Source organism: Parasteatoda tepidariorum, chromosome 9 (genome assembly GCF_982258835.1).
Source record: "Parasteatoda tepidariorum strain Cologne lab strain chromosome 9, Ptep-v5.0, whole genome shotgun sequence".
In the NCBI taxonomy this organism is placed as follows: domain Eukaryota; kingdom Metazoa; phylum Arthropoda; class Arachnida; order Araneae; family Theridiidae; genus Parasteatoda; species Parasteatoda tepidariorum.
This window is the reverse complement of record NC_141763.1, coordinates 4,130,088-4,143,282: the sequence shown is the minus strand read 5'-3', so window position 1 is coordinate 4,143,282 and position 13,195 is coordinate 4,130,088. Positions and strand designations below refer to the sequence as shown.

At 29.7% G+C, this 13,195-nt stretch overlaps 1 protein-coding gene across 3 annotated transcripts in view; it reads right to left on the bottom strand.

Annotated features, from left to right (window-relative positions):
• LOC107449771 (E3 ubiquitin-protein ligase AMFR) overlaps positions 1-8,246 on the bottom strand; it is a 193,653-nt gene extending 185,407 nt beyond the window's left edge. For 2 of the 3 annotated variants that reach the window (XR_015428977.1, XR_015428976.1), the window contains exon 1: positions 7,778-8,245. Coding sequence is in view for 1 of the 3 variants with exons in the window: in XM_043041501.3 (XP_042897435.1) it covers positions 7,778-8,083 (306 nt within the window). In the remaining 2 variants the exon portion in view is untranslated. Of the gene's footprint in view, positions 1-7,777 lie in introns of all 3 variants that reach the window. The other variant, XM_043041501.3, reaches the window with a different exon arrangement.
• Positions 8,247-13,195: the final 4,949 nt, after the last annotated feature.

Genomic DNA, 13,195 nt, shown 5'->3' with positions numbered 1-13,195 from the left:
ATTTGAAGAATTGGATGATTAAGGATATTTGAGGTAAAGTGTATTTTTTATGTCTCTTATGTTACCTTAGATTTTAACAAAGAAGAATGATTTCAGTTTATACAGTCAACCCCCGATATAGTGAACCTTCAAGGGATCGAAATTTCGGTTCACTATAACCGGGAGTTCACTATATCCGTACTACAAACAATTTTAACTCATTTTTTCGAACTGCTCCCTTTAATAACACATTATTTAAAGAAATGACAAATAAAAAGAAAGACAGAAATGATTAATAAACAATATGTAATAACAAAAAATGTGTTAACTTTCATTTTTTATGACTCATCCTCTTGCGTACAAAACATTTAGGGATGAGAAATTGAGATAGAAGATGCAAACAAGAAAAAATGCTTATGGCTACATTCTACTCAATAGAAGGTGTTAAAAATCGCTATATGTATCTTACGCAGAAATTTCAAAATTACCAAAAACTGAAGGAAAAACTCACTCGAAGACAGAAAAAAGTTCTAAATATCCAATTTCCTCTAGTCTTTTGGTTCACTATACCCACAAAAAATAATACGATATGCGTATAGCAACGGAGCGAACATTTCGCTCACTATATCCGGGAGTTCACTATAAACCATGTTCACTATAACGGGGTTTGACTGTATTTAAATTATACGTAATACTTTAAAAAAAGCTCCCTGTGTTGCATTGTTTTTGGTAACACAGGAAATTCAAATTACTTTTTGTGTGCTATTAAATGGCCTAGACTTCGGCAATAAATTTTGTGCATAATTATAATTTACACCTGTAAAGAAACAATTTTTTTTTTAAACACAAAACAGAATTCTTAAATTAATGTTGTTGTTGTTGCACGCCTCCATTGGCCAGAAGTGCTAGACCGGTCCATGACCAGGGGTCTGTCCAGGCCGAATTTACTACCGTTTGGCGGTACCTTCACAAATTCAATTTTAGGAAAAACGGTAGTTTCACAAATTCAACTTTAGGAAAAACGGTAGTTTCACAAAATACTTTTCTTAAAATTTTATTTTTGTATCCCTTAAGACACGATAAATTCATATTTTTACCATATTTTTGTGTTGATTTTTTAATATAATTTTTAATTTTTAACAAATTATGCCTAAATTTTCACAAAATAGGTACCTCTCAGAAAAACCTAGACAGATCCCTGATGACGTTATACACCCTCAAAAAATCCAACGCCGTCAATGGATCATCTGCTAAATCCTGTTTGGTGAGCCCCAGGCACGCGAGGACGTGGTGAGGCGAAGCCTGCTCTGAAGAACAGTTGGTACAAATTTCAAAGTTTTTGGATTCTTCCGAAAATTTCATTGATTTAAGGTGGCCACTTCGAAAGCGGGCAAGAATAGTTTGTTCCTGTCTATTTAAACCTTGGGCCAGAGAACCTCCAGGTCGAGAACACTGATACCATGGGTGCTTTGGGGGGGGGGGGACATTCCAAGTGGTTGTGTTTTATTTTTGAGAAGGTTTCCAAAAAGGTGTACGACGGCACAGAGTCCTCGCAAGCACCAGCTTTAGCCAAAGTGTTCGCAATTAATTAATTGGTTGTGTTACTTTAAAAGACCACTACGTTTTCATTGAGCGATTCTTCCATAAATAATATTATTCCTATAGTAGAGAAATTATTCTTAATTTTGTGTTCTATTTTAGATAATGCTATTAACAGCAACGAAATAAAGAAGAAGAAAAAACTTGATTAAAAATAAAGAAGAATGTAAGAAAACAGCTCATGAAGAGAAAGATTGGCAAGTTTGCAAGAGAACATAGATTAGCAAGAAAAAAAGCGACGAACAAAGCATAAAGCAAAACAGTTTACCACTCTTAATTTCAAATGTAAAATAAGAGTCAGCCGGCAGTGGAAGGAAACAAATGAGGCGAGATGGAGCAAAACATTATAAGTAGAAAATCTATATTATATAAAACGCTAATACGTACGTATGTATCAATAAAACCGATGATATTTCTTTTCTCGCGTTGGCAACAGTTTTCATTTTTAATTGATAGGCTTCGGCGCGCAAGAGCACGTAGTGAGCATCATATGGCTAATCTATATTATATAAAACGCTAATACGTTTTAATTGAAAGGCTTCGGCGAGCAAGAGCACGCAGTGAGCATCAAATGGCTAATCGGGTGAATTCTCACCGAATTATCAAAAAAATTCTCACAAAATTATCTTCATCGAAGCCGATGTTCCGACGACATCCGGCGTTCAGTACTATTTCATATTGTTTTACAACACATGGTTTTAGCCCTCTTGTGGGAAACTCTTTAAAACAAAACTCACAGCAGTTACTTTTCTCAACAACTGAAATTTAAAATAGTGTGGTTACGAAAAATATGTGAACTGTTTGCAATTTCAAACTAATGTTGAAATGCACAGGTTTAGAACTTTCTACAGTGAAAAGTTTTCGGAACTTCAGTGTTCAAAAAAGTATACAAAAGCCAGACGTTAAGAACGTATCCAATGAGCGAGCAAAGCGAACATCGGATTGCGAAGCAATCCGAAATGAACTGCGAAAGCAGTTCCGGGGGTTGGTGAGCACCAGCGAGCAGGGGGCGAAGCCTCCTAGTATATCTTAAAATGGAAAATAAAAAAAAATTAAGAAAAGGGGTGCATATAGAGTATCTGCTACATTTTAGATTTTCAAATTCATGACTAATTCCTAGAATTTTTCATGACTTAACGAAGTTACTATTTTCTCCGACAAAAACACAACAAGAAATTTAAAAAAGCATTATAATAACATTCATTGAAATGATAGGTATAACCATAACTATTACACTCTACATCTTCGTATTTAAAGATTTTAAATTGAAAAAAAAAAAAAAAAAACACTGAAGTGAGAGTTGAAGAAATAAAATAGCTGAAAAAAATACAAAAGCAAATAATTTTTTTTTCTGCAGAATTATATTCTGAAGATAATTTTCTTGTTCATCCGAAAGGAAAGAAATACTCCTAATTTTTCTGTTCTCATTTCGGAATTTAAAAAAAATTCGCCAATGACTGTCTTGCTTCAGCTAGAATTTTAAATTGATAAAATAAAAATATAAAATAAATAATAACAAAAATTCTGAAATCACAAGTTTAAAAGATAATTCGCTCTATAAATGATGCTTTTTCTTTCATTTTCTGAAAGAAAACCATAACTTCTAAAGAACATGATAAAAACATTTTATATTTTAATAAAATGCAACAAATTCAGATATTCAGAACACCATGAAATGGGAGAGGGGGTATTTTTAAATTCAGTTTTAAAAATTAGATTTTTCAGCGACCTAAATCCATGAGTTTTCATGATCTTCTTAAGAAAAATAGTTAAAATCATGACATTTCATGACAAATTTTGTTCAATACCGAAATTCATGAATTTCCAGGTGCTTAGATACCCTGTGCATAGAAGTGAGATTACTAATAGATATGAGGATTGCTGACTAATAGATATGAGAATGATTACTCTTAAAACTAAATAATTAATGAGAAAAGATTTTCCTATATTAAATACACCTGAAGTAGAAAAGGTTTTGAATTATCTTAAGAAATACGAGCACATCATCATGGTGCGTCACAAAATTAAATAACTTTACACACTGGGCTTTCATATTATGGAATTGAAAAAAATAAACCTATCATTTTACACTGTTTCGTCAAACTATAAACATAACCCCAGCACCATATAAACATAACCATATGGGGTCATTTAACGCCCATTTTGAAAATGGTTAAGGAAAATAATGCTAAGTTAGACACTCTTCTCATGGTCCTTCCACGCAATATTCAGGGTTTGTTGATTTAAATCAAATGATTTTTTTTTTAAAAAATCATTGATTTAAATCAACTGATTCTTTTAAATATATATATTGATTTAAAAAGTTAAAAAACAGTGTTTTAAATTATTGATACTTTTATTATTTCTTTTCTTAGTTTTAAAATTTATTATTGCTGCATTAATTAATTTCAGCTAATAAAATTACTTTTTTTCTTGGTATGTGTTAAATTCTAACACATTTGAAATTACACTTTTATAAATCTTCTGATTCCTGAGAGTGAAAGTACAGATTAAAGTAAACACTTAAGTATTTTTTTTCTCATAATATTTTTACAGTATCTTTGTCATAACCAGATTTTCTATAAAGACATTTTGTGGAGAAAAATTTCAATGAGACATAGAATTGAAAAAAAAATTTTTTTTTAGCTTAACTTATCTATTTTGATATAGGATTAAAAATGAATATTTTAATATAAAAAGATATAGAATAAATATTTATTTATTTTCTGATGAATGACTATATAAATACAATCTGTTACATTTATTTTGTCCTTTTTAAAATCAAGAGGGGGAAAAAAAGAAATCACAATTTTAAATTTAAATTATCGTTTGGTAATTGACACTTTGTTTTATTAGTTAAAGTATTCTTTAAATTCTCTATTTCATCTAGTCTTTAAATTTCAATCATGCATTTATTTCAAAATAGTTGCTATGCATTCAAAGCTATGTATTATAATGAAAAAGTGTTTTAGGCAGTTAGAGCTTCTAAAATATTCTTATAATATAGTTTTAATATTAATTTAATTTTGATTCAACATTTATAAAGTTTTTTTAATCATAGATCAAAGTTCTTACAATGCATTTGAATAAAAATTAAAAAAAAAAAAAAAAAAAAAAAAAAAAAAAAAAACTGATTTAAATCAAAAAAATTTTATTTTTTTTATTTCTTTTAAAAAAAATCACAAACTCTGCTCAATATAGACACAAAAATAATTTTTATTTATTTAGTCAAAGGCTTTTTATATATGGTTTTATGTGAGCCACATGGTCTTATTTTTTAATCCTATTTTAAAACATCAAATAAGAGAACCAATAACAAACTCATTCAAATATTAGGAGGAAAAAAGAATCAATCTAAATATAAATATGTTGGAATAGCACAAGGTCAGGGGTCGGTCTAGGTTTTTTTTTTTTTTTTTTTTTTTTTTTTAAGAGGTACCTATTTTGGGAAAATTTAGACATAATTTGTGAAAATTAAAAATTACATTAAAATAACTAAACACAAAAATAAGGTCCATAAGAAAATATTTTCAAAAATTGCCACTACAAATAAAAATTATTTATGACTAGTAAATTTCCATTTATATTTTTCCAGTGTGCATAGCTAAATTTTTCAACAAAAAATAAGCACCTTTTAAGTATTTCTTGAGCCCTCAAAAAATATTTTCAATCACTTTCCAAAATTAAAATCATAATTAGGATCTGTGCAGCAATCAAAAATATTTTTTCTATCGTTTAAAGTTCTTCATTTATAAACATAAAATCTATAAAATTCATAAACATTTGCAAAATCTTTTCATAATCATGATAAAATGACTAGTTTCTGATAAATATTGCAGAGAAAATGGTGAAAATCCTGCAATATTTGTAATTTAGAACAGCAATCGACACGGCAAAGAAAAAATGTATCTTTAAAAGAGAGAAAATGAAGCACTTTCCACAAATCCCGAATAAAAAAAGCACCTTTAAGGGCTTTTAAAAAACGTAAATAAAAACTTAGCGCACTTTTTAAAAATGCTAAGCACCTTGTTTTCCCCATATGTTCAAAAACTATTTTGTTATTGTAAAATTTTGGGCTTAAAATTGCATCCATATTCAAATATCCATTGTCCATAACTTAAATTTAAACTTGAATTTAATAAAAACACAAGAATCTTAGAGCTTGTTCTTTTAAAAGTATTTTGTGAAACAACTTTTTCATTTCATTGAATTTGTGAAGGTAGTAAATTTTCCCTGGACAGACCCCTGAAGGTGATGTAGAAGACTATGGTGATATTGCCTAGCAAATTTTCCCTGGACAGACCCCTAAAGGTGACGTAGAAGACTATGGTGATATTAAGGTTATGTTTTTAAAAACATTAGACAGTGGTAAAAACTTTCAAGTAAGAGAATGATGCATCTTACATTCAGATTGATTTCGTAATATGTATTTTAAAAAATCCAAATTTAAAAGTGAAAGGAAGTAAAATTTTCTGTCAATTCAATTGATCAGTTAATGTTTATGAAAAATAAAATATATCAATGTATCAAATTGTTTAATTCGTGGTGCTAAAGACGTATGTCCGCTTTACTTTATGCTGACCCCTGTGTTACTGACATATATTTTTTACCCCCCCCCCAAAAAAGACAAAAGCACTTCCATTAAAAGGATAAGAAATATTCAATGTCAATAACAAGAAATATTAAATAGGTATCAACAATGTTTATAATAATTTCACTAATCAATGTAATTTTAATGAAATTATGCAGACTTCAAATTTGTAAAAATATTGAAATAGCAACACGGGGGCATAATTGTAGTATTTAATGACAAATATATATGCAAAAAAAAACTTTATCTGTAAAACTGAACGTTCACATCTAAGTGTTACCAGTGCAAAATTGTTTATTTTTCTATTTAAAAATGAAATAATTTTGATAACACGGGAGGAATTTTTCCGGCTATTCAACTAAGTTTTAGAGAGTAATAATTGTTTAAAAGTTCGCTGCTTAATTTGGATCTTTGAGGAAGTAATTAACCACCTTAAATGCATTTATCGTTTTTAAAAAAATTTCATTTTTTTTTTTTAATTTCTTATTTATCAAAAGTGTTCTGCATTTTTGGTATGACCCAAATAGGATTTTAATTTTTAATTAATAGTTATTGGCTCATTGAAAATCTAATAGACATTGATATTGAAAATCTAATAGATATTCAGTTTTCTAAGTTTTTAATATTGAGAAGATTTGTCTCAACTGATTATGTGAATAATTAGTTTAACAATTCCAATTCCGTGATAACTTACATCATATCACTTTTTCAATGGTTTGTTATTTGCTGATATGTATATAATATACTACCTCACAATAATGAAAAAGACACTGAGTTTCTAACTTTTTAAAATTTTTCTCAAATGATTATTTTAAAAGAAGTTTAGTTCACGCTATTTTTAATACTTCACAATAAGATTTCAAGCTTTCAGGGTTTAAGAGAGACAATAAATTACAAAAGAAAACAAGTATTTTAGAACACCCTATGTTTGAAAATCAAGCAATAAGCTCGCAACTTGAATTTATTATTTTAATTGTTATTTTTAATAGCTGCGAAAAATTTCATTTTATACATACATATACATGTTATATATATATGTATATATATATATACAGAGATGCCAACTCCTCCGGACACAATTAAATTAAAATCCGGTCAAATAATTAAAGAAACGGTAAATAACTACAAAGTAAATTTTGCAAATATTTGACTATTTTTGCTTGGTTTTTAAAAGGTCTAGCATGACATAAGACTAAAGTGGCGAATTACATAAGCCTACGAATTATTTAGAAATAGTGGTGGACAAAAATCTACTAAATTGTATTAAACCAAGAATTACAATTGATAAACTACCACTTTAAAATATATATTTGCTGTCCCAAACAAGTTGGCATCTCTATAATATGTATATATATCCAAAAAAAAAATGCAATTATATGTTAGCGAATCATGATTTACATCTTAATTGATCCTATAATAAGATTCCATAGAATTACGTAATACAAATACTTGCCGTCTAAGGACGACCGCCAAATTCTAATATTAAGGCAGAATAAACAACTGTAAAAATAACAAATTCGTATCCCATATAAATTACCTTCTTTTCAACGTACTTTATTATATTATAAACTTTAAGAAAGACAAAGGTTAAAAAAAACTTCGACTTACCCATATGCACATGGGTTCCTGTAGCATAAAATATATTACTTCAATGCTACGTTTAAAGCAAGCACGTTCTAATAATATTTCACAAAATGAAATGTCTTGTATTAATCCAGGTGGGGTGGAATTTCGATAATTTAAGACGTCGTTTCGGAAATCACCAATGCTCGCCGTCCCATTCGCAAAATTCACTCCCATCTGAGCTGTCATTTGCACGGCATAGTGTACAGAACATGCCAGTAATAGTACACTGCCGACAGTATAGGCCTGCAAACTCGGCAAGGGCAACCGGTCCAGAAACACAGCTGGCATTTTGTCTCACAGTATTTTCAAGACGAGGAATACGCCATAACACCCACTACACACACAACAAAACGCGAATGCCGGCCGAACGAAAGAGAAAATGGAACTTTCACCATCTGCAGAGACTGGCGCATGCGTGACCGAGTGCCTGCAAAGACCGGGCACGTGAGAGAAGTATTTCCGGTTTACTTTCTCAATGTTTTGGAAGAAAACTATCGCAATGTGATGTCGTTCGATGTTCGGATGTCGCTCTTTTAAAAGGGTTTCTGGAGAGGGAAGTTCGTTCGATCATCTTCGGGCCTGACAATATAGCTCTTATTCTTATTTTATTGATGCAGTAATCACAAAATTAAGGCGTTCTTTTTTTTTCTTCAATTTTGTAGAATAATCAATCGAATTAACAGTGACTGCAGAAGTATCCCAAGATTGGGGGGGGGGGCTCTCTCCCCTCCCTGTTTATGTGTGTTCATAAATATATCTATATTTCTAATTTTAGGATATTTAGTTTTAATCTGCTTCACTTTTTTTTTTAATATATCATTATTATTCTATTCACTGTGACATATGAATAATAATGACCAAGAATTTTCTCATCGGACAGAAATAAGGACAATTAGAGACATTTTTTATAAATTCAGACACAAAAAAAAAGTTTTTTTTCAATTGTAAATCAAAATTGAAAAATTTTCATTTTAGAGAGGGCTACGTCACCCTCTTTTAGAAAAAGCGAGGGGGCTAAAGCCCCATCTCACCCTAAATGTTCTTCGGTCCCTGCAAATAAAGCAAGTTTTTGATCTTGTCCTCCAAATACTTCAAGATAAAAAAAAATATGTCTATATAATTAGGTCTATCTGGGTAAAATATCACCGCTTTAACAAGTATATGTTGTTGTTTCTAATGCCAATTGCCACACTAGCAAGCCTGCTTGGTGAAACCAAACAGATTTTAGGCAGAGGGTGCATTTCTTGTTTTTCAGTGTTCATCTGTGGCCAAGAATTCGAATTCAGCCACACACACGTCTCACCCGTTTATAGGGCGGACCCATTCATAAATCCATTCATTCATCCACAAATCGTAATTTTTGACCTGGATCAGAGAATGATCGATATCCAACCCAGTACCCCCAGAGGCATTGATTTGTCATGGGAACATGGAGGAGTTTGAGACTCGACAGATTTAACGTTCATCAGTCACCACTTACTACACGGGCAGTCTTCGGCCGGCGGGGTTCGAACCCACGAACAGTCAGGCATGAGGCCAGCTCCCTACCGACAAGGCTATCCCGCAATAATTATATGAATTTAACAAATGACAGGATTCAGGACGTTGCTCCTGAATTTAAGGTCATTAAATATTTATTCAAATTTACTAAGGAGGGTTTTTTTTTTATTAAAAAAAGTTATTATTATTATGTACAAATTGAAGGGCCGTGGTCGCCCTTGGGTTGGAGAATTGGACTGGTTCGGAATTCGATTCTCGATTTCAGATTCGACTTTATTTACGTTGCACTAGAGCTGCACAATGGGGTACTGGCGACTGTCTGTGAAACATCCCTGTGAGGATGATCTAGGGTCGGATAAATACAATATTTAAAACAAATAATACGAAAATAAACAGCCTATAAACACGTGCAAATCACGTAATTATTAAAAAACTACAGTTCGTCTAATCATTTGATCTCATTGTTATAATATATACTGATATAATGCCTGATATAATAAATATTCTACATTTATATAATATATCGTCTTATTTATCCTGTGGCGGATTAAGCGTAAGCGGGGCCCTAGGCCATTCAAATTTTTGGGGCCCTTAAATTAAATTTTTTTTCTCGTATATTTTTTATTTATTCAAATATAAAAGTATTTACTTTTCATTTAAGAAAGCATATTTAAAATAAAAATAAATATTAATAAATTAAATTTTACTTTATTTTGTTGAATTAGAACTAAAAAATAATCATAACATTTTGAAAAAATTTGAAATTTATAAACACTTTACGAAATCAACGCTACTATAAAATTGCCCTGTATTATAAATCTTATAATACATAAACTATAATAATGCTTATAAGTAATAACTAAAATAAGTAATAAATAAATATGATTAACATTATGCAAAAAAATTATCGTTTTCTTTTAAATATACATTTGAAATTGAATTTTTTTTAAATCATTGTTTTTCTTAATTTTTTTTAATTTATTTCTAAAAAATCCATTTTAAGGGGGCCCCTAATCATTGGGGGCCCAATAGGTAATCCAGCCCTGGGATGATCCGAAGAAAGTAATCGCAATTTTGAACCTCTGCAGAGGGGATGACTCCCCTGCTTTTCCGGGATTTCGCTACAACAATAGCCAACATTTCAAGGGAAAAAGAGAAAGACTGAAAAGAATTTACGATAAAGCACCTAAATTTGCAATATCTTTCGAGCAAACAGTAATTTGTTTAACAAAATTGGCGTTAAATTCACAAATAAAAATGGTACTTTCAGCATGTTCAATTTTAACTCCATAGTTGCATTTCAACGGACGTATAGGATCAATAAACTTGTTTTTTTTTTTCCATCCAAAGTTTAACAGTTAATAATTCTCGAACTAATTGTCCAATCTTTTTTTTTTTTTTTTTTAGTTTGTTTAGTCGTACTACCTGTGCACTTTTGTACACACCTTAGTAATTACAAGTTTCTAATTCTTACAGGTTTTGCGCGTCAAAACAATATGTAACATAAAGCAAAAAATATGAGAAACATTGCCAAAAAATTAGAATTAACAAATTAGACCAAATTAGAATTTCAAAGGAAAAAAAAAAAAAAACTTATCTTAAATTAATTGAATCTTTTAGCATGCAACTCTGCAGTTGCATTCAAGAGGTCTGTAGAGCGGCTCGAATGGTATTTTTCTCAACATGTTTAAAAGTTAATAATTCCCGAACTAATAATCAAAAGTTTTTTTTTATTCAATTATAATTATTTTTTATTAAATTTTTTAAAAGTTTCAATTTGTTAAGTTATTTTTTTAATCAATTATAATCTCTGTACAAGCAGTCTGTAGAGCGGCTAGAATGGTATTTTTCTCAGCATGTTTAACAGTAAAAAATTATGGAACTAATAATCAAAAGTTATTATTTTTTTTAATTAAATTATAATCCCTGTACACTTTTGAACAAACCTTACTAATTACAAATTTCAAAGTCTTTTTAGGTTTTGCGCAGCCAAACAAAATGCATCGTGAAGTTGAACACATGAAACAGTAGCGGCGATTTTTTAATATAGAGCGAAGCATAATTGCTCGTTAATTCTGATTAATTCTTTTTATTCCAGACACGAATCGAAATGCGTGTTTAGGAAAATGTTCATATCATTGTATTCCCTTTTCTGAAATTCTCTTATGAGCATTGTTCTTTTTTAGAGAACAAACTAATTAACTCGCAATTAGAGCCGTTTTCTAAAACACGCATTTCGAACTTCGTTCAGAGTTAAAAGCTCGCCAAGAGAATGAGATCGTTTTCATGTCGAATGATCGTTTTCATGTCTGACAAAAATGAAAAATTCTCGTTCATGATTGTTTTTATTTTTTTATTTTTCAAGAAAGGAAAGCTGAAAGACGGCTAAAATAATTTTTTCAGAATTTTATGATGAAGGAAACATTTTGAAATTTGACTCAATTTCAGATAAATGGCGTAGCTACGGTTAGAGTTTTATTTACGAGGCAATTTTCTTAATTTTGGTATTATTCGAAATCAACACTACGTAATTAAAATGCTGAAAATATCTGTACAATTTCTTAAAAAGATTTCAGAAATAATATTAAGGAATTTTTTTAAAAATCAAATTTCAAGAATTCCCATTATGCTTACTCATTATCACTTTTACATAATGTTAAACATCATACTTTTCAACATAAAAAAAAAAAGTCAAGAGGTAATTTCTTGTCCTAAAAAAGTAGTTTTCAGCCAAATTAATTCATGATTTCTTTACGACATGGAAACAAAATTTCTTGATCTCAATTATATTATTTTTCTTCGTTATGCTAAATTTGCTGTTTTTCATTCTAAGAAAAAAAAATCAAGAGGTGTTTTTTAGTTTTGTTCAGCAAAAAAAAGTTTATGTATCTTTATATCATAAAAGTCGCAGCCACTTTTCGTGTTTTCTCTCAATATTCCGTTTTGTTTAACTTCGTTAAATCTATAAGACTCAGTTAATGTAATGAAAACAAGGGGAAAATTACAGAACAATGAAAAAAGGGGAAAAAAATATAATAATAAAAATAACAAGAAACCGGGAAAAAAATATTCCGAAAGAAAGGACAAAAAGTTTTTAAAAAATCCGAATATGGAGCTCTCTTTGCTTTTTTTTTTTTTTTTTTTTTTGACTGCTTCTTACACAATTGTATTGATATATTTTGCTTTGGCTATATTGATACAATATAAGAAAGCACTCTTTTTTTGCGGATATAATCGTGTGAGCTGATAAAGAGATTATATCTTTTATTTTATGGACTTTTTAAAAAAAATTTGTCCTTCTTTTCGGAATTTTTTTCTTCTTTTTCTTCTTTCGGTTTCTTGTTATTTTTATTTTTATTTTTTTCCCCTTTTTTCATTGTTCTGTAATTTTTCCCTTGTTTTCTTTACATTTCGAACTTATTTTATGAGTTCTATTTACTTGCAGCTTATGTGCAATAAAATTTTCGTGTTTTTTTGTATTTATTTATTATGCTATATAAATATATTATATATATACAAAGAGTATGATGAAATTTAATATTCGAAATTTAGGCTATTAACTGTTAAGCACCATGCGAGTCACCCTGCAGGCCGCAAGAATATACAAATTACAAATTTAAAATGCGTTGATGAACTTAATTAGAGATTCTTTTTTTAAATTTCAATACAATTCTAAGTGCTTTTCTTTTTTTTAAATAACTTTTTGGCCTTACGTTAATTTGTCTTAATCGTATCAAAAAATAAGCAACGGAATAAAATTTTTAAAAAAAATCGCATTCGATTTGGGAAATATTAACCATAATTGTTATGAAATGCTCTCGAGGCCATTATGAGACTTCTTAATCTCGAAAGGTACGGATTTCTTGAAAAGCCTGAATGGAAGACGTAAGATACAATTTT